The sequence below is a fragment of the Hippocampus guttulatus genome, chromosome 14 (genome assembly GCF_054856545.1).
Source record: "Hippocampus guttulatus isolate MCC_2025c chromosome 14, RoL_Hgut_1.0, whole genome shotgun sequence".
Classification (NCBI taxonomy): domain Eukaryota; kingdom Metazoa; phylum Chordata; class Actinopteri; order Syngnathiformes; family Syngnathidae; genus Hippocampus; species Hippocampus guttulatus.
This window is the reverse complement of record NC_141274.1, coordinates 15,260,555-15,280,983: the sequence shown is the minus strand read 5'-3', so window position 1 is coordinate 15,280,983 and position 20,429 is coordinate 15,260,555. Positions and strand designations below refer to the sequence as shown.

Genomic DNA, 20,429 nt, shown 5'->3' with positions numbered 1-20,429 from the left:
TATTTGTGGGATTTACATTGGTATATAGTCTCAATTTAACCTGTGTAATCTTTACATAATTTATAGTACCCTTTCTGAACCCCTGCAATTCTTACAGGATTTACACCAAACCTGTATTAAACACTTTTTGATATATTGCTTTCTTTGAAAGTCAATTATGTGTTGATTTACATTTTTACCATTCTAGGACGCAAATAAGAAAATGGTCAGTTTATTTCAAGGAACAGGTCAGAAGTAGTTAGCTTGCCATCGATGCTACCCTTTGAAGATGTACAGGCATGCATATATGGGAGGAAAATGTTAGATGAGGAAATATGTCAGTCTAAAAGGCAACAATAGGGAAAATGGATCAGTCAATGCACTACAACAAAAGAGCAGCTGGAAATACTATGTACAGTACTAGAACTGTTATTTTTGTACAGTAAAAAAAAGGTTTTGCTCATACAATCCATATATCATCCTTGGGGATGTAATCCATATTTAGTACCTTGACAAAACTAAGATGACAATAGATTGGGTCAGTCTCAAACGGGAGTTGATGTTGTCTGACGGGCATGCTAAAATTGATGAAAAAAAATACATGCAAATGTTTATTAATTTGTGGATTAAATGTTTGTGTCTTTTCAGAATGGCATGGCGGATTGCATCAGATGCTCTGGCGGTGCTGCATATGGACACCGGGACATAGGTTTGCTACCTTAAAAGTGAAATATTGTGGCGACATACGTTGTATTGTTTATCAGTGTTTCCATAGCAGCACTGGCAGACAAAAGTGCACACCACAACAAGGGTGGTGTTAGCTGGCTGTCGCGTCTTCCTCCTCCCTCTCCTCTTCATCAATATAAGGAATTTCCAGGTTGTCAAAGCTCCTGCTCAATGCTTGTTTGTCATCCACGGTGGGAGAGTTGGATGCGGCGAAGCACTCGGGCTTGATGACGTCCTCTGGCACGTGTCTGACTTGGCCCGTTGAGTCCACTGCCGGCGGCATGCTTGCCTTTGCTCCAAACACAATACATAAAAGATGTTACACACCTCTACCTTACAGTTCATGTGAAGTGGATGCACACACTATTGTGGAGCGACTACACATCAGTCTACTGGAATGCTACGTAACATCCTAAAGAGTTTTTCAGATGAATAAAAGAGCTTAAAAAAAAGTTGGACAGTAAAACACGCTCAATATGCTTATTTTATGATACAGAAATGCCCAATTTAAATATTGTATGGGATGTTTTTCCAGAGTATTTACGACTACGTCATGAAATACACTTAAAACAAGACAAACAATATATTGAGAGCGAAAGCCAGAGCAATGGAAAACACAAATACTGTACAGTGTGATGATAACTTTTTTTGATTAGTGAAGCTGTGCTCCAATCCCATCCCCTTGCCGCCCCCTGAAGCAATGCGTCCCAGTTGTGAGAAAAAAAAAAAAATCAAAATTTTCAGTTCCAAGAGGCGAAGAGGAAGGTCAGATCACCTTACCTCCTTACTAACCTTCTGAGTCCAGACTGCCGAGGCGTTCGTCCAAACTCTCCGTGCTCATGGAAGACGACGAGTCCAGGATCTCATTGTCCGAGTTCTCCTGCTCCAGATCGGGTAACCTGCAGGCCAGGTCCAACCTAGCGAGGGGTTACACAAAGGCTTAAATACCCACAAACGGAGTAAACCAAACAATGCACATGAAGCCATGGGCTTTTACTTTTCCTGCTTGATGGACTTGATTCTTTCAATGAGAGTCCACTCATCTGAATCAGTGTGGTCGGGAATTTCCAGTTCAGATGGTTTTTCCACAATCTGCAGAGAGACAAGAGAAAAGCCATAAATTACGTGACGAGATTCAATAGGTGCATAAGCGGCTTAAAGCTCTTTAGGCAGTCACTGTATGATATATTGTAGATACTGTGGTATTTTTATATACAGTATTTATCTGTATTATTTTAAGCATTATTGCTTTAGCTGCCATTAAATTCACAATTTAATGGCAGCCCCCCCCCCCCCCCCCCCACGGTCTTACCGTGTTTTGTCTCTTCAGTTTGAGTTGATTGACAGCCAAAGCCTCAGCATACTCCAGCTCCTGGATGTTCTGCAGCTTCTCCTTGTAGCGCCTGAACTGCTCCGAGATGAGGATTTCCACGCAACTGAACACACACATGCAAACACGAACGTCAATGCGCAACCCGAGCACTTGTGATTCTTGTGATTGTGACTCACGTGGTCGTCTTGGCCACGTCCCTCATGCCGAGGAAGGGGTCGTCGGAATTGGGGGAGCGCAGGATGCATGGGGCGAAGACGATGGCGAGGGAGCTTGGCGTCATCTTGTTATAATTTTCCTCATTGGCTACCCTGGAACCAATACACACCATTTGTACGCATGTTTGGTGCAGGAATCTGATTGATCGATCACGTCAGCCTACACGTGCACGCTACCAGTCTCGCACAACATTTACACAAATTCAGTGTTGGAAAAAAGATCGAAGGCACACACGACTGCGCTGGCTTCCTCTGTGTGCGCTGGCTTCCTCGTGACACAAAGTCGACCAGCATGTCTCAGATATTTTCTGGCGTTTTAAACGCTAATGTCAACAAATTCATCAACTCCAAATGCCTTTTAGCTGTGCTATATTTATTCCCTATTATCTACTTAACCAACTTGGGCAATGTTTGTTTAATGATCAGCTCATAATGTATTTTTTTATGAGTACAGCATTTTCTACTTTTAAGGTTGGAATTTATTGAAAACAACTGACATCATATGCTGTCAGGTTCTGTGTTCAGCAAGGTTTCCGATGATACAAACATGAAAATAGGATAAAGTTTGAGCGGGCACAGGCTGTCATTTAGAATAAATTCGTTAACCTACAGTATGTACAGCGGTGCAAAGAAAATGGACCCGGTACGCACGTGTCATTAATTCGACGGTGATTTTGCCTCTATGCTCAACTTGTACGCAGAGCACAAACGCCCAGTGTGTTTACGATGCCTTCCAAAGGGCTTAAAATGATGCTCGTAATAGCTGAATAAAATGTCTTTTTACCGGACAAGGTGGAAGATGAGCCGCTCCAACGTGTTGTAATTGGCGAGGGGAAGTTCATCCACCTTTTGGTACACTGCCCGTATTCTCTCAGCCCTCTCTGGAAACTCTGCAAACAAAAAACCGAAAGAGTCAATGAACTTCCAGAACATCAGAGATGGGGCTGAACGATTTCAGGAAAAGATGGTCCCCATTGCACATTCATACGGACTCACCCACAGCATGCAGGAAGTCACTGTAGAGAGAGAAAGTCATGAGTGGGTCGGGAAGCTCTCTGAGCCAACGTTTCACCAGGCCTGTGATGGTGTGGATGGGGTAGTTCTCCAGATTGGCCGCCTCGGGATCTAATGCGAGAAAAATAGCGCGCGTCACCAAAAGTTGAGACTTTCTCTCAAGAAGCACCAAAGGTACATTCTCCACGAGTACTTTTTTTTCGTGATGCCATCAAAAAAGGGTTAACGGCAGCTGGGGTTGACATGCAGCCATGTATTCCGATTAGAAGGAAATCGAATGAGCAACCGGAATGAAAATGCTCCATATAAACACCTCAATCGGAATTTAAAAAATTCACACGGGTGGTATATTCCTTTTGCCAATCTGAACATGCTCTTGAAAATGAAAGTTTACGCACTTGAAAATTGTAGTGTCCTCTGATGGGAGAACTTGTTTTAAACTACTTATAACTTGCATTTTTATCACAATATTTTTTACATTTTCCATCACATTTTGATGCAATTTTTATCTGATGTGTACAGGTATTTCGAATCAAATATGTGTTATTGTCGATTGAAGAATTGAACATATTTCCTTTTATTTTGAGCATTATAGCTTTGGCTCTTGTGAGTGTGTCAGATGTTTTAGCATGTGCAACTACCACAACCAAATGCTAAGTTAATGAAATTTCTATGATAGTGCCATTTTGACCCAGGAGTGAATTTGGAATTTGTCATGTATTTTTTTCCGAAAAATGTTATTCCAAATACATTATTATTATGATACAGTGTATCAAGCTATGTGTAATCGTGCGTCGATCTAGCTCATCTTACTCATCTCCATGATTTGATGGAGTTCCCGGGCACGGCACGCGGAGCCCGACTTGCGATAGATGCCCTCGGTGTAGAGGCCGTTCATCTCCACGTGCATCAGCAGCAGCTCCACCACCTTGGGCACGGGGTTGGCCTTGCTGGTCAGGACGCAAACGTGGACCCCGAAGTGAAGGCCACCAGGTACGCTATCATCCTGTCACAAAGAAATATAACATCAGGTGTGTGTGTGTGTGTATTTTGTTTTTTGAGTACTTCCTGAAGGCCTCGGTTTCTTACCTGCCGGGCACAGCGTGTTGAGCAGTCAGTGATGATTTTGGTCAAGCATTTCTTGTGACATATTAACTTGCAGGCTGCAAGACAAACACGAGTCAGTCACACACACACACACACACACACACACAATTTGAAAAACACAGACCGAACATATTAACTGGATGAAAAAAATGGTTTCAACATTTTGAACATTCTTAACTGTCAGCACTAAGTGTAAAAAGGATATCAGCCACTAAACACTAAAATTACATGAAATCATGAGGAGTGACAACATTTGAGTCAAACCTGTATGTATGTCATTCATAATATTTTTTAGATCTATTTCCTCAACTTATTTGTCAATTTTTTTTCCGTCCCCGTGTAAACGTACCGCTGCACATATAAGCTTTCTCCATTCCCCAGATGTAGGAGCCGCACAGGTCACATGACTGCATGATGTTCACTTGGTAGGTGCTGAAGCGGTGATCAAGTGGACCATCAGGCTGCCGCAACAAAAACAAAATATTTAGCAAGTTTTCATGCGCATACTTTCTTTTAACTCCTGCAGTAAAATCTGGAAGAATTTACACAGTCGACTTACACATTTGTCCTTTTTCCTTCTCTTCTTTGTCGTCTTGGCAGCCTGAAGGAAGCCAGAGTGTTTTCTTATCGTAGTCGGCATAACACGTTTAAATTCATAATATGACAGCAAAAGTGACCTTGACCGGCTCCGAGTCCATCCTCTTGATCTCGCCCCTTATGAAGCCATCCAGCATGGACTGAAACAAGTTGACCACAAGCGACACCTCGCTCTTATTCTTCGAGCCGGCAAGAGAGCTGACTTTGTTTTGGTAGCCTTTCATTAGATCTTTGTAGCCGATCTGAGGCTTCTGTGGAGTGCATACAGAGCATTAAATGAAGAAAAACTCTGTGTATATAGTACAGGTAGAGTATGGACATGTAGTGCACTGACCTGCAGAGAGAACATGCCTTTAATGGTCTCTCTGAACTGCATGGTGGCCGTGAGAAAGATGCTCTCTGTTGGTGACAGCTCTTTGATTCGTGTTCGCAAGTCATTCACCTGAGTAATCAAAGGCAAAGAATAGAAAGTGCACACATTTACGGTATAAAAGGATTCAGTTACAAGAGCTGACTGGGGGAAAAAACATTTCAAAAGATAACACTTGTCCACAAGATTGTAACATTTGTGTCTTCTTTTTTTAACCATTCTTTTGACCACAAAATGTGTTTTCCTCACTTGGTTGCCAAGAAATTCGTCCAGGTTGCGCAGCTCTTTGGGGTCTTGGATCTCACGGTCCAGTGAGACGTTCCACCGCAGGGCTCGTGTGGCCCGGCTGATTTTGATGGTTGGGTTGCGAACCACACGCCCGGAGTTCTGCTCGGGCATCTTGTAGGAGTGGGGCTTGTAGCTGGGCAAGGTCACTACAGGGAAACAAACACATTTAAGTTGCTTAAATGTAACGGAATATTGAATTTTTATCTGCTACAATCCCATATCTACACCAAAACCAAATACTGTTACTGTGATATACTGTAAGGGCACCGTACAAATATACCAATAAATAATATTATGACATCATGTTAACAACAAAAATGATTGTGATATTAGTTGTATGGTAATCCACTGGCATTGAAATATGATATTGTGCTGATGCTATCTGTTATGACGCAGTGTATAAACTCAACAAATCCCAATATTGCGATACATTATCTTTTCCAATAGACTATCAATACACCAGCACCAAGTATCAGAATTGTGATGTGTCCTATCATTACCCCGATCGATGGATGGACTAGAATTGATATGTTGTCCCATTCCAACAGTTCTGCGTCGAGTTAGTTACTGGCCACCAGATGGAAGCCATCTCGATTTGAGTTTACAAACACTTACCAGCTTTAGCTTCCGAGGGAGTGTCATTGTTGGTGGACACCTTAGGCGCCCGCTTGCGCAGGAATCTACTAAGAAACCAAATTCTGTGGCAAAAACAATTTTCATTCAGCAACATGTTTCAATTGACACAAACAAGTGGGTGGATGTCGAGGGTGGGGTTGTACTTCTCAGGTGTGGTGAGTTGCGATTGGTTGGTTCGCTGTAATCCTGAGTCCTCATTGGAGCTCCTGGCAGGAAGACTGTACCTGGACCCGTCTGGCTCTGTGGGCATCTATGTTGTATGCAAGCGTGTCAATGGTTCACATAAATACATAAATAAATAAAAATCTGACAGAAAAAAAGTCCTCCCAGCCCATCTCCGGCAGTTCTCCCACCACCACACCATTTACATGGATGCCATTTAAAGACCTTCACCCTGAAATGCATTGTCATGCAAAACTGCACCATGTGTTATGGACACCGGCCTTTTTTTGACATACTCATGCGTATGCGCATGCACACACACACAGGCTTTTTTTAGGTTAATTTTTAGATTGTAAGCAACTTGTTAGCTTCAACTGTTGATACTGTATCAACCTGGATTGTATCATTTTATACGAGTTTATAATTCACATAAATGAGATTATCTCAAAATAAAAAATGAGAATACAATAAAAGAAAGAAAAAGAAATGAAAGAAAAATAATATGGTACTTTTTTAATACAATTAACAATAAATGTACATGATTTTGAAAAAAGAAAAAATAAACTCATAAAAAAAACTTTTTTTTTGAAAATTATGAGTTGTAGAGCCGCGCGGTCCTAGTGGTTTGCATGGCTGCCTCACAGTCGAATCTCAGCACAGGCCCTTCTGTGTGGACTTTGTAGGTTCATGTATTGGTTACTTGCTAAATGATGTACCCATTTCAAGAACGCACCTACTGCACAAGTCAGAATGTTGAGGTCTTTCTCAATGAATCAGAAACAGGCTGTAGAAACAGAAAGAAGCGTTCCCCTTTCTATCTATAAGCAAGAGCGGATTCTTATGCTCATCGACAAGTCCCACAACATTGCAGCCATCCATCTTTTTTTGAGGAACATGTACATGCAAGTCGTGCAATGCGCAGCAGCCTCCTCTGCTTTGTACCTTGACCTGAGATTTGAGGGCACGGACATCCACACTACTGGCTGAAGTCCTCAGGGTGGACGCGCGTGGGCTGAAGGGGGGGAGTGGAAAGCTCCAGTACTCGCTCTCCTTGGAGCCGGCAAAGTTAATCATCAAGCCGCTGCGAGCGTAGGCTAAGCGGCGCTTGCGCTTGGGAGTTTTGCGCAAGCGCACCCTGACCTGACAGGGGGCCGGGGAGATTGATGAAGCATGTGTCCTCAAGAGCTTGTGGGGCTTCATATATGAGCAGCCTCCATTTGTGTCTCAAGTACGAATAAAAATGCAAAACATGCGTTTCTAAAATGTTTGTCGCGTTACCTCGCAAGCAGATGGTGAGCTGTCGGAGCCAGATGAGCTGATTCTGGACAGTTCATCAGCGGACATGGACTTCCCCTTGTCCCTGTGGCGGTCGGGAGTATGATTGGAATTAAAACGTGTGACTTCAGGTGAAGTGCATACATACCCGTCTTGTGTGTGCAAAAGCTACAACAACATTCCTTCTGCACCCGAGTTATTTAAAAAAAAAAAAAACCCACAGCAACAAAAAATATTCCTAAAAATCCCTAAAAAGTTATCAGTCCTTGTGACTACAGGTGAGGTAAGGCCACATCCGGCTAGATTGTGCAAAGACTAACAACATCCATTCTGTCTGTATTTCTATCCCAAATGTATAATTAGGTCTGGGGTGTTCAGGCATTCAATGTTATGTATTGTGACCTCAAATAAAATACCATGCATGTCTAGTCTTTAGAAAAGCTAAAGTCCACATACGTTCTCCATTCTTAAAGTGACTTTGGATGAGGAACAGCACTAATCCAGTTCGGTGCATATATCATCGACTTGTCTACACTTACCGGAAGTCGTCTCTGCATTTGCCTTGCCGCCTGTTCACCTCCGGACTCGATTCGTCGCTCATTCTCTCCCGCCACCTCTCGGCCTTCTCCTTAAAGTCGCCTGTGTCTTTGTAGCGCTGGAGGGAGCTGCTCTTAGGGGAGTCAGCGGTACCAGTCGTGTCATCGCGACCCACTCTGGGGTCCAAAGGCAGGGACAGGGGCCGGTTGAGGGGTGGCGCAGAACCGTGACCCTCTCGTCTCTCCCTGCTCGCAGTGGACTGACCCACGACAGTGTCAGCCTGCTCACTTCTGTTAGGGCTCACCTCCACTTTTTGCTGCCGACGTAGTCCTTTTCTTGATCGGCTGTGTGGTAGTATAAGTTTTGGTGATCTACTCCCATTCATTAGCTTTTTTGTTCGGATAATACAAAAAAAAAAAAAAGCGCCTACTTAGTTCTGGCGGGTCGACCTTCTGTTGAATTCTCTCCACTGCTCGTTTTGTGCTCTTTCTGCGACCTCTTGAGTGAAGTCCGCCACGCCGTCTGGATCACTGAGGCAGCTTTACTTCGGTTCTCGTGAAACTCACGCCAATTCCTCTGGAATGATACAATGAAACTATATGCTCGGCCACAGTTTTCTCTTACGTCATTACAAGGTCATCAAGATGCTGGACGGGGAAATTAAGGTGCACTCAGTCCCTATGTCTCCTAACATCCAAACTTGACAGTGGGAGGTGAAGTGATACCCGTGTATAGTGTGTGAATCCTACCTGTATAATGAGTGAGGCATCTCTCTTCTGCAGGAAATGCATCCTTATCAGACATGCACGGAACCAGCGTTGCAGGACGATGATGTGACGCCTCACTTCCTTGTTCAGGGTGTCCTGCAGCAGCTGCCTCTCCTTTTCTTTAAGGAACACCTACAATACAATAATAGTAAGGAATAGTAACTGCAAATGACGTTTTGCCCGTTAATTATATCTGATCTTACTTTGGTTTTTCCTATTTGGTACGTGCTCTGATCCAAGTCCATGCTGATGAGGAGCTTAGTGATGTGTTCCGGGGACCCGGTGGCCTCTTTTGGAAGTAACATTCGGAATTTTTCAACAAATTCCTGCCAGCGAAACACAGACATTAGCTCTCTAATGTACTGTAAACAAGACATAATAGCCACGAATAAGCACCTTAAAAGTGTATTTGGCATTGTAGCCAGATTTCTGTACTTGAATCATCTCCAAGAGGCCTGTGTAGCGGATTTGCTGGCGCACAAGCTCATCGTCCAAGTGAAATTCTTTCTGCAAAATTAAACAAAAACTAAATGAAAGCTGCAAGAAGCTAAAAATAGGCCCTACATTGTTAATGCCGAATCCATGAAATGTTGCTGAAACTTTGACGTCCTGATGGTGATTAGATGGCAAACATACTTTGGAATTTCACCCATTCGTGTAGTATACCTGCTTATAATTAAGGCTTATTTTGGGCAAATTTCCTTGCTGGAGTATGAGCTGGGATGTGCACAAAATGGATGACTTTCCATTCAATTTCGGTCATGGGTCTTTAAAGTCAAAAATTGTCTTGGTAAAACTCAAAATAGCTACCCGTTTTTATCCGTCACAGAGGGTTGCCATTTTGCCACTTACTGTTGACTAAAATGGCATCACAGTTGCTCAGGGCTCGAGTAACAACAAATTACGACTCACCTGTTTTCTGGTTTTGGTCATGTGATGTTCACCACTGAGGCGGTGTGATGTCATTTTCAGTCTAGAGTCAGTGGCAAAATGGCTGCCCCCTGAGATGGATAAAAGTGGTCGGATTTTGCTGCTTAATTCATATTCCGCAAACGCAATATTGGACTAGAGGACACGCCAAGAACATATCAAGAACGTTTTTTACTTGACTTCTCCTGTCAGACTTTTTAGTGCATCCTGATAACATCCACAAGTCCACCAGATTTTGTGTAGATCTGTGAAGCTGCTGTTTGTGCAATTTTTTTTTTAGGGTCTTGTTGGGGACACCTGAAATATATTTTTCCCACTAGGATACACAAGCTTGCAGAAGTTGGTGAGTTTTTGGGCATGCAGATGATTCACCGGCATTGCTTGGTGCTCTGGCAACAAATACCTTCACGTGGAGAGCAACATTACATAATATAAATGACATGCAAAGGTGTACCTTTTCCGCATTGGCGCGCAAGCAGAAAATAAAGAAAGGGCTGGCTTTTCCGACGGTGTCCATCAGCTTTGTGAGTGATGCCTGTGAGGAGAGTAAGGCGTCAATAACCTTTTGTGTTTGGTTGAATGAATAGCCACTAGCTAAAAAGGGTGCAGACGGACCTGAAACTGAGCGCAAACGGTCGCAGTCGCAGGCCGACGGGCGAATTTACGATTGTGATTGTGCGCCACGAGACCCACAACTTGCTGGAGTGAGCGTAAATTCATAAGATTCTGATGGGAGGGGGAGAAAACAACGAACATTCAAGTCCACACTAAAGCAATCAGGACAATCAGAGGACGGCTTCACCTTTGGAATAAGTTGCTTCTGTCGACCGGCTCTAGTTTTCCTGCAGAAAATATATCATCAATACCGCATTTCTCCATGTAATGGTGCTAGTTTACTCAATGCAAGTGTTGCCATTTATGTGAGCAACACTGTTGGAAGTGGTTCAGCAGCATCATTGAATTGAGGTCATTGCAGTTGCATGTTCTTTCACTCACTTCCTTTTTTCGAAGTTGGTAAAGATGTCCTCAAAGACGTCAAGGGGATGTTCGTCAGAGCGATCGAAGGAGAAGTCCAGCGTACCGCTGTTACTACAGATATCAAACAATGCTCATACTCCTATAGTAACTTCAGGAGAGGTGCAGACATACTTGTCTAGTGTGGGGGAAAAAGCGACCACTAAATCACTTTGACACAAATGACCACACAATGACCTCAAAAACGGTGAAAAGAAATGCTAGTAGGGACATTGAAATAGTACCTGGAAAGTCTGTCCAAGCGGCCGCTGCTTTGTTTCATGTCTTTGAGGGATTTTCGGGAGGATTGTCTGGCGGCCACTGGGGTGACAAACACAAAGCACACGTATGACACATAGCGGCCGCACTTCCCAACAATTATTCTCTGAAGCTACCCACTTTTCTCCGCGTGCTTGTGTCTCAAGCTCTTGAATACCGCCAGGATGCGGAAGATGGCTCGGAGGATGCCCCAACGGAACACCGCCTCGGGGCTGGATGCCACCAGGTGATGTAGGAATGCCCGCTCGCTGCCACGGAGAAGAGATACGACTTCAGGCTTCACATGATCTGTGTTTTTCTCCAAGAAGCCCTGCAAGTACACAACAAATGAGAATTACATTGTATCAGTGAGATTATGTCGCGTCTTCTTGACGCGATAGAAGCACAATGGATATCATTGTAAACACTCAAAAAAAAACTAGTCGGAATGGCCACAGGGTAATGGATGGATGAACAATACAAGGTGAGAGGGGGGTGGGGGGTACACCCCAAACTGGTCATCAACCAATCGCAGGGCACACAAAGACAAACCCGAGAACCCGGAGAAAACCTGCACAGGGACAGGGGGAACATGCAAACTCCTCACAGGAAGGCCGGAGCCCAGATTCGAATCGAAGGTCTTACTTTTTTATCTTCTCATCATACCATTTTATTCTGACCACACGTATCAAGACTTATATACTTATGGAGTATTCCTTTTACTGGAGAAATGCGCACCCCTAATAACAATTTTATACAGTATATTGAGTGGGGTTGCCCAGAGTAGCAAAGTTAACATGTGCCTTGAACTGCTTCAACTGATTCAACACAATAATACATTACATAATAATAATCCAGTGGAACCACCAGTTAGGGAAGAAGATGAATCATTTACTTGGCCAACCACAGATTATCCGGTTATTCCGAGCTGCCTTATCTAAAAGAAAGTAAAGCTGTGACACACTGCAGTGTGGGAAAAACAGGTTCACCTTGATGCAGTATGAAACACTGGCAGCATAGTGCTGAATAACAAATGACGAATCGCGATCAATGGAGGCTGCGAAGAGAGAGTTGTCCTTGAGCTGCAGCGTTAACTTGTCCAACAGCGCTTCATCTGTCGCTTGAGCGAGACTAACAAAAAGACAAAAACAGACATTTAATCAATTGCCCTGGATTCTCTCACATATTCACCGCCAAACACATCTGATTGCGCATGGTCTCACTTGCTCTCCTGGTCCAACATGTTGAAGAGGCCTCGACAGATGAGATGAATACACTTGCTGTTGTCACTGTACTCAAAGGCTTGCCAACTGATGCCCTCGGCCTCATAATCTTCCTGGAAAATTGTTGTCATAATCACACACTTAAGTATCAAAACAGACCACACAAAGAACGATACATATTGCGCAAATATTTTCCCTACTTGCTGAATTGTGAAGATTTGCCGGTTTATGTAACATTGGAGCTTCTCGTTGCTGTAGTTGATGCACAGCTGCTCAAAACTGTTTGTGTGTAGGTTTTCCAGGCCAAACAGATCCAGCACCCCGATGGACAAACACTGAAAAAACAAACACAAGGCACCATTCAGAAACATCGCATCGTAATGCAACAGAACATACTGGAACATAACATCAGATACTGAAGCAGAAGATATGATCATGTAATTTACACGTAAACATTGCAACGTACCATACAGTAACAAACTGTAGAAGTGTCGATTTAATAAATCAACAACTATTTTAAAAATCAAGTCATAGTTTCAATAAAAATGGTCCAAATGCTCAGATTCAAGCGTCTCGACAGTCATTATTCTCCGATTTCTGTAGTCCTGCATTTTTGTGTAAAGAAAAAAAAAATTGACTTACAGAAATGGACTCCTCCATCTCCCGCTTGTTGAGCATAGCATGGTTGATGTGAAGGACGATCCAGTCAAACAGAGAGGCATACAAATACTTTGCCATGGAGTCCCGTGTCGCCAGGGCCTTGGGAGAAAAAAAATCAACTCTAGTTACAAACTAATGCACAATACCGATGACCAACAAGTCAACGTGTACCTCCGGTAGAGTGTAGTGTGAAAACACCCTGTCATTGCCATTCAAAATTCTCCTCTCGGTTAAAGTCTTTACCAGCATCTGCTTTTTAACCTGAAAAGAAAAAAAATCTTTCGTCAACAGAGATTTTGTGTGCAGATTAATTCCAAACGCAGCATTGTTGGAAAACATAACACTGATCATTGCCGTGGTTTTCAACATACCTTGAGGAGGTCTGACAAGGTGGACAAAATGCCAGCCGGCCCCACCTCCAAAGCTTCGTTATACTCTGACAGAGTGAAGGTCAAGTTGCCCAAAAGCAAGATGGCCGAGAGTGTGGCGAATATGCTGCACACAGACACAAACATTGTTTTGAAATGAATCTACATGTTTGTCATATTTGCAAACACTGCTGACATTGTGTAGCTGCTCGTCAATTTGCGTCTTTATTCAGCGTCGAAACTGTGGCTGCACGGGACATTTTTCATTGACTCGGGGTCGACGTGCTCGGACTTGTCACTGACACCATTACAGATGTCAGAAACAGGATGGGGGTGAAATTAGTCACTCCATACAGCTTTTTGTATGGAGCAATGGCTGTTTCAAAGTGCCATATAAATAGAGTTGAATCTCATGTTCCATGCCATTAATCCACCCTCCCCACCCCAGAAACTGTAACCTGATAAGAAAAACAGCACTTTATATTGTCTGCCTATATGAGTTGAGCCACCATTTGTGTTTGAATATCCATTACTTAAACGATTATAACACTGAGACACCGACGCGATTACCCTGCCCGCCAGCACTGTTTTGCGTTGTGTGCTGTCATGAAGCTAGCAAACTTTCATCAGTAGATTTCAACTGAGAGTACACATACACATTTCCTAACTCAAATATTTTCTCGTAAGTCATTCATTCATTCATTTTCCGAACCGCTTAATCCTCACTAGGGTCGCGGAGGGTGCTGGAGCCTATCCCAGCCGTCTTCGGGCAGTGGGCAGGGGGACACCCTGAACCGGTTGCCAGCCAATCGCAGGGCACACAGAGACGAACAACCATGCGCACTCACACTCACACCTGGGGGCAATTTTAGCGTGTTCAATCAGCCTGCCATGCATGTTTTTTTTTTGGAACATGGGAGGAAACCAGAGTACCCGGAGAAAACCCACGCAGGCCCGAGGAGAACATGCAAACTCCACACAGGGAGGCCAGAGCTGGAATCGAACCCGGTACCTCTGCACTGTGAAGTCGACGTGCTAACCACTGGACTACCGGGCCGCCCTGCTTGTAAGTCAAAGTAAAAAAATTAAAAATAAAATAAATAATAACAATAAAATAACAAACAAACAAACAAAAACAAAACCCTCTGCTCATGGTCTGCCACAGAGCACGATGGGGATTGGGATCTTTACCGAGACAATGACGTCCGTGCATGGAGGTTTTCCAAAGATATAAAATACAAAATTCCAAAATCTAAAAAGAAGGGTATTTTCACTGCCGTCATCAAAAGCGTACACACTGTTTCTTAGTGGAGGGCAGGAACCCGACCATCTCCATGGCTTGATGCAGCCTCTTGTACTCCTGCATGAGGTTCTCGCTATCATCCAAGCGGAGGTCTTCCTGAGGAACAAGTAGATCAGATACAATGACAATTTAATCAAATATGGACGCATGTATCATTGTGGAGTGAATGCACATCAGAATCTACTTGGGTGTACCTGCTTGAGGTAGAGATAATCTTGAGGAGCCAACAGACGAAACTCCTCCCGCTCATCTTGAGACGCTCCTGCCAGCAGGTAATAGAACACGTGGAAGTTCCTTCATGGAAAGCCAACAGTCAACAATGCTTTTGTGCCGGTGCAAAGATTTTATGATGATGGCACTTGAAAGCTGTTTTCACGTTTACCTCTCCCTTTTATCTCTGTGAACCAGCCGGCACTTTTCAAGTAAGTACTTCTTGATAACTACCCTAAAAAAGAGACAAGAGCGTGAACACATTGCAAGGATATCACCGCCGGGTCGTAACCTCTTACCCTCGGATGACGCCACTCTCCAGGTAGTTGAGCTGGACAAACTTCCCGAAGCGACTGGAGTTGTTGTTTACAACAGTCTTTGCATTGCCAAAAGCCTGTTGGAGACACAGGGAAACTGACTTTTGGGTACAAAGCAGACCGTTTAGATTCATTCTGGTGAAAATTTACATTTCAAAAAAGTCCCAAAAGCCACTCTTACTGGTGCACATGAAATTTGGTAAGTCGATCCTGAATAGACCTACACAAGAGTCTTAACAGCACTAACATGAATCTGCTCTGCAGTCTGAACAAATATCATCACCAGGGACCCTTCAAAAACAAATTTCTCCTGCATATTTTGTCAGACTGCTACCAAGTTCTAGCTACTGTATGTATATTACACAGATGAATGACACTAAATTAAACTTTTTTTTTTTTTGTCATCGTGTGTCGGCAGATACTTGTAGTAAAGATTAATGATTCACTATAAAATACAAGACTCGAGTAAGCCAACTCCACATGGTCAGATTTTACTTCGACCTGTACAGTAAAGTCAGGTTTTATGATACAGTCGCAACATTGGATTATTTCACCTTAGATTATTTCCTACGGGGCGAAAAATGGTTTTGGGGAAAAAAAGAACAATTTGGAAATCACCCCACATCATGGAAGCGATTGTGTTCCACGTTAGGCGTTCCACGGTTTTACTTTGTTGACAAGCTTTGCATAAATTTACCCTCCCACCTCACCATGGAAGAACACACATAGGCCACTTCCCCGCAGGGAAGTCAAACTGAATCAGAGACCCGAGTCGGCGAAGGAAGACATGGGTTGTTCCTCATTCCAGTGGCAGTGCAGCTGAGGGTCGTGTCTTAACAGGCCAACGCATATGGCGCTCTGTTACACCTGAATGGTGTGCTCACAATACACACTGGCAGTTACTGTACACAGAATCTCTGGAATGTTCCACTTTGACACTTTCTTCATGCAGGAATAAAGATAGAGCATGATGAATAGTGTGCCTCTGTGTACGTGTGTGTCTGCGCGCGCAAATCTGGCCGGGCCTGTTCCGACACGTTTCACCTTCCCTCTCTGGTGTTACCTTAAGACAACGCCCTGCACATTCCCACCATGGAGCTCCGCACTCCGACACACAAAATGCACAGCTCATGTGAGTCATCCGGACAAAGGGGAATCCTCGCAGTGCGAGTGTGTGTGCGTGTGGGTGTGGAGGGGTGCACCAAAACAATTCCATGAGATCGTAAACAACCTCCCTTCTCACACAAAGCTTGAATTCCAGTGATAGCGTTCTATTATACTTGCGTTTCGTTCCCAATTGTGACCTAATTATGAATGGTTTGGCTGAAGGCCACACCATTGCAATCTCGGTCTTCCAAAGCACATTAAAACAGGAATCCAAACCAGAATCCTCATAACGGGACATCAGATTGCAGCATTTGATGAAGCCCCACTACATTTTGGTGCCATGATCCGGTGTTGTTGGGCACATTTCCTTGTAGCGGTTCAAGGTCTGGAATTGCCCAAACTGGCTGCTTCAAGCCAAAATGGCCGACATCCTGTTCAATTTCAGGTATGTGTCCTTGAAACTTTTTAATGCGTCCGACCAAGTAGGACGTTCACATGATCTCCTGCCCACAATGAAAAGTTTGCCAAGTGTTACCATTCAGCCTAGTTTCATATCCGCAAGCACTCAAAACAATGTTGCACTGGTGTGACAACTGAAACTGAAAGCTGATATGATTTCTGACTTGTACCCCGAATCAAAAGGTTTGCACGCAAAGACACACACACCACTTAGTACTTAAATTGACCTGAGAGAGGCAGCAATGTGACATAGCCTGACTGGATATCAAAGGAAGCAGGAGCTAGGCTACATGTTTAAAAGGTGAAATTATATTTGCCCTGACACCAGTTTCACCAAATGACAATTTGTTGGACGTCTGTCATAACAGGCCTAAAGAAATGGTTCTTTCGTTCTACGTTACATTCCCAGGCAATAAAAACATGTTTAAAATCCCCTTCAAATTTCTACAATTTAAGGAATAGGAAGGGAGATTCTCTTATGTCTAAACACCACTTTGGAGTTTCTGAGCTTTGTGATCACTCAGCACCTTTTCTGACAGTCATATGCAGGAAATACAAACATAAAGTGTTTCCTGTACATGTTGTCTCTGCTAGCTTTCTGTTTTGGAGCAGAAGTGATTATGAATGTGTCCTAAAAATAAAAATAAAAAGAGGATGTGAAAAAGAGGGTCTTTACAAATGTGTAAAAATCAGTACTTGCGACTGGTTGCTGGGAAACAAAACTAAGGAATTTCAAATATTGCTGCATCTATGCTACCTATGTTAATACAGAGTAGCGGAATCCTCAAATAGCTGACATATACTCATTGTTGTATCAGTATTACTGCACATTGGGTCACTTTACAATTTTGGTCTTTTTTTTTTATTCTCAAAGGTTCATGTAGGATTTGCTTTTTTCCCCTAATATGTTGTACTTTCCAGTATTTTGCAGTTACATTTTTCCATTTTCTAAAATGTCTTAATTCTTATCAAACAGTTTGCTTAACATTACATTGTAGTTTTGGGTATTATTTTTTTCTAAAAATGTGTCCAACAGTATTTTTCATCTATTTTTGTCAAATTAGGCATTCTACCTTCTCAAATGTTCCTTTTTTTTTACTTGTGCATCTAACATCTACTGTCATTTTTTTTCCCCATGTGTAATGTCATCTAATAATTTTGTATCATTGTACAATTTCAGCATTATTATAGTGGCACTTGTTTGATTGTGCATGTCTAGCTAATGTTGTATCATATCCTCCCATGGAGTTTCGTTTCGCGATATTGTAGTAATAATAAACACTATCATCATTTTGCTCATTATGATCAGGACTTGAACTTTCCATAGCATGATATCTCCACCCATGGACTGCAGGTTTCCTATTCGTAGTTTCAACAAAACTGTAACAATGAAAAAACAATTTTTTTTAAAAGAAGATCACGTGCCCTACCTGCAGCACAGGGCTGGCCCCAAGGATGGCACGCTCCATGCCACTGCAATACGTCTGCTGGCTGAGTGCCGTCAGGCAGTGGACCAGATAGCTGCTACTCTCAGTCTTGCCCGAGCCACTCTCACCGGACATCACCATGCACTGGTCCACCTTGCAGTTTAGCATGGCCCGGTAAGCCAGGTCGGCCATGGCAAATATGTGCGGGCTGAGCTTGCCGAGCGGCTGGTTCTCATATAACTTGACATACTTTGGGTTGTAATACGCTGGCAGGAACTTGTTGGGGTTAAGCGCGACCAAGATGTTGCTAGCATAGGTGTAAATTTTGTGCTTGAAGAAACGCCGGCGTAAAGCCTCCACAATGGCATCCTCAGTCACTGTGGGGAGGCTGCAAAGGTCGTCGTATTCCTCTGCAGGCATCTTAAAGGCCTCCTCCAGATTGAAATAGTACCCGAAGCGCTGCGGGTGCCACTTTTGGGCCTCTGGGGGCCACAATAGGACCCTCTCCAGGGGGAACTCATCGAAATGCAGCCGGCATTCCTCATCATTCCGGGTCCTCACCTCCAGCAGGCTATACTGGCGGCCGGCATCTAGTCCCAGAGTGACCACGGCGTTGGAGACCACCGCTGCGGCCGTGTCTCCAGCACCCACCCGCAGTGTGCAGTGAGTGGCCGCATCCTGGGACAGTCTCTGGTAGATCTGCACAACACGGGCCTCTCCATCGGAAGTACTCATACTGACACAAGGAAGAAGCCAGGTGGAATACAATAAGATAATATTTGGAAGCAGCAACATAACCACTCACAATTTATGATCAAAATGATTTAGCGAAACCTCCTGTGACAAGAGCAAATTAATTAATGCGTTTCTTTGTTACTGTTGCACCAGTGAGAAAAACTGAAAGCAACTACTTCCCGCAAAGATGCTAAGGAGGGTAGCAACAATCAATACAAATTTTAAACCGTAATAGTGACACGTCAACAGGGTTTCTGGTAAATCACTTCACACGACTGAGGTTTTACCTGGACTACTTATTTTGTGACCTTGAACAGGAGGAGTGAGAAAACGTAAAAATGTATATTTTAAATTTATTAATATGTTTAAATGGTCAAAATCAGTGAAACGCATACAAAAAGAAGGGATTTTAAAAATAAATTTTTTCTCAATTGTCTGAAATCTAAATCTCAACATATTTACACAGACTGTTAATGCTTTCAATATTAAGAAAAGCTGTTATGTTGTATTTATCGTGACTTGAAGTACTGTGACTCGAATTGTGTTAAATGTTTCGTATAAAAACCTGAAATGGCTTTCTGGTGCCAAACGCTACTTTTCGAAATGAATCTTTGCCAACATCAACAATTCCCTTCCACCGAACACACCCCACTGATCAACTCACCGACACCAGCTCAGGTAACATTTTCCAATGATAAAATTGAGCTTACCTTTAAGAAAACACACTCATTTCATCTTGAGAAAGCACTTCTTCTGTTGAGGAGTCTTTTGTTAAACTGCTTGTAAAAAAATAAATAATAAAGCCCAATGACACGACGTCAGGTGGGGAAAAATGCAACGATCTTCACCTGCGTTTACCAGTGGAGGAAGGCGGAAATAAATCATTCAAATCCACTTTTAAATGACGAAGACCCACCTTGGGAGCAGTTCGATGGAGCCAACGTTCCCCTTTTAAAAGAAATGGGAAGTAAATCGAAGAAGTTTTAAGGATTCGTGTGACGTCCTCCTCTGGTGCTTGTCGTCAGGGGAGCGATGAAAAGTTACTTCCTTGCAGTTTAGTTTCAGCCAGACACCCGACGACTCTTCGAGCTTACAGCTCACAGTTTTGCCTCAGTTCAATTTAAATACTGTATGTAACATTTTAGTAAGAAAACAAAACAAAAAAACGTTAGAGCAAGAGGTTTAATCGTTTAATAGTTTAAGCTTTAAGCTTGAGCGAGTTTAATACAAACTGGAATGTGCCCGCAAATGTAACTTGTCATTACAGGTGTTTGCGGGCTCTAGCGCCCTCCAACGGCGGGTAAATGTTAATACAGGCTTGTCCCCCCCCCCCCCCCCCACACACACAAAATGAAGGATTCTCTCTCTCTCTCTATATATATATATAGATATATAGATATATATCTATATAT

The 20,429-nt window shown here is 43.2% G+C and overlaps 1 protein-coding gene across 6 annotated transcripts; it reads right to left on the bottom strand.

Annotated features, from left to right (window-relative positions):
* Positions 1–195: 195 nt before the first annotated feature.
* On the bottom strand, positions 196–20,109 carry LOC147195317 (unconventional myosin-IXb-like). 6 transcript variants are annotated; one of them, XM_086128958.1, is made up of 42 exons: positions 19,934–20,109; positions 19,728–19,793; positions 18,286–19,018; positions 15,272–15,366; positions 15,145–15,207; positions 14,957–15,056; positions 14,758–14,858; positions 13,463–13,586; positions 13,263–13,352; positions 13,074–13,190; positions 12,632–12,766; positions 12,432–12,544; positions 12,198–12,339; positions 11,350–11,539; positions 11,196–11,271; positions 10,933–11,025; positions 10,739–10,778; positions 10,552–10,662; positions 10,391–10,471; positions 9,403–9,513; positions 9,210–9,332; positions 8,989–9,138; positions 8,670–8,815; positions 8,242–8,583; positions 7,706–7,787; positions 7,370–7,567; positions 6,409–6,515; positions 6,245–6,327; positions 5,591–5,775; positions 5,306–5,413; positions 5,052–5,222; positions 4,934–4,975; positions 4,724–4,835; positions 4,357–4,430; positions 4,081–4,273; positions 3,250–3,378; positions 3,038–3,143; positions 2,215–2,346; positions 2,018–2,141; positions 1,703–1,797; positions 1,498–1,622; positions 196–999 (listed from the first exon to the last, which is right to left on the bottom strand). In XM_086128958.1, the coding sequence occupies exons 3-42, from the start codon at positions 19,015–19,017 to the stop codon at positions 797–799; spliced, it is 5,544 nt and encodes a 1,847-aa protein (XP_085985084.1). In that variant the 5' UTR covers position 19,018; positions 19,728–19,793; positions 19,934–20,109; the 3' UTR covers positions 196–796. The 6 variants fall into 6 exon arrangements, with proteins under 6 accessions (XP_085985084.1, XP_085985082.1, XP_085985085.1 ...); XM_086128956.1 differs by having other exon boundaries at positions 18,286–19,793; XM_086128959.1 differs by lacking the exon at positions 19,728–19,793 and having other exon boundaries at positions 19,934–20,103.
* Between the last annotated feature and the right edge of the window lie 320 nt (positions 20,110–20,429).

What these genes read in the sequence shown, in the direction of transcription:
- LOC147195317 (XM_086128956.1), bottom strand. Translation starts at nt 19,077, where the DNA reads ATGTTGCTGCTTCCAAATATTATCTTATTGTATTCCACCTGGCTTCTT. An exon ending in CTGCCCTCCACTAAGAAACA is followed by an intron (nt 13,587 to 14,757) that starts GTGTGTACGCTT and finishes GTCTGTGTGCAG; the next exon opens with CATATTCGCCACACTCTCGG. An exon ending in TGACTTCCTGCATGCTGTGG is followed by an intron (nt 3,144 to 3,249) that starts GTGAGTCCGTAT and finishes TTTTGTTTGCAG; the next exon opens with AGTTTCCAGAGAGGGCTGAG.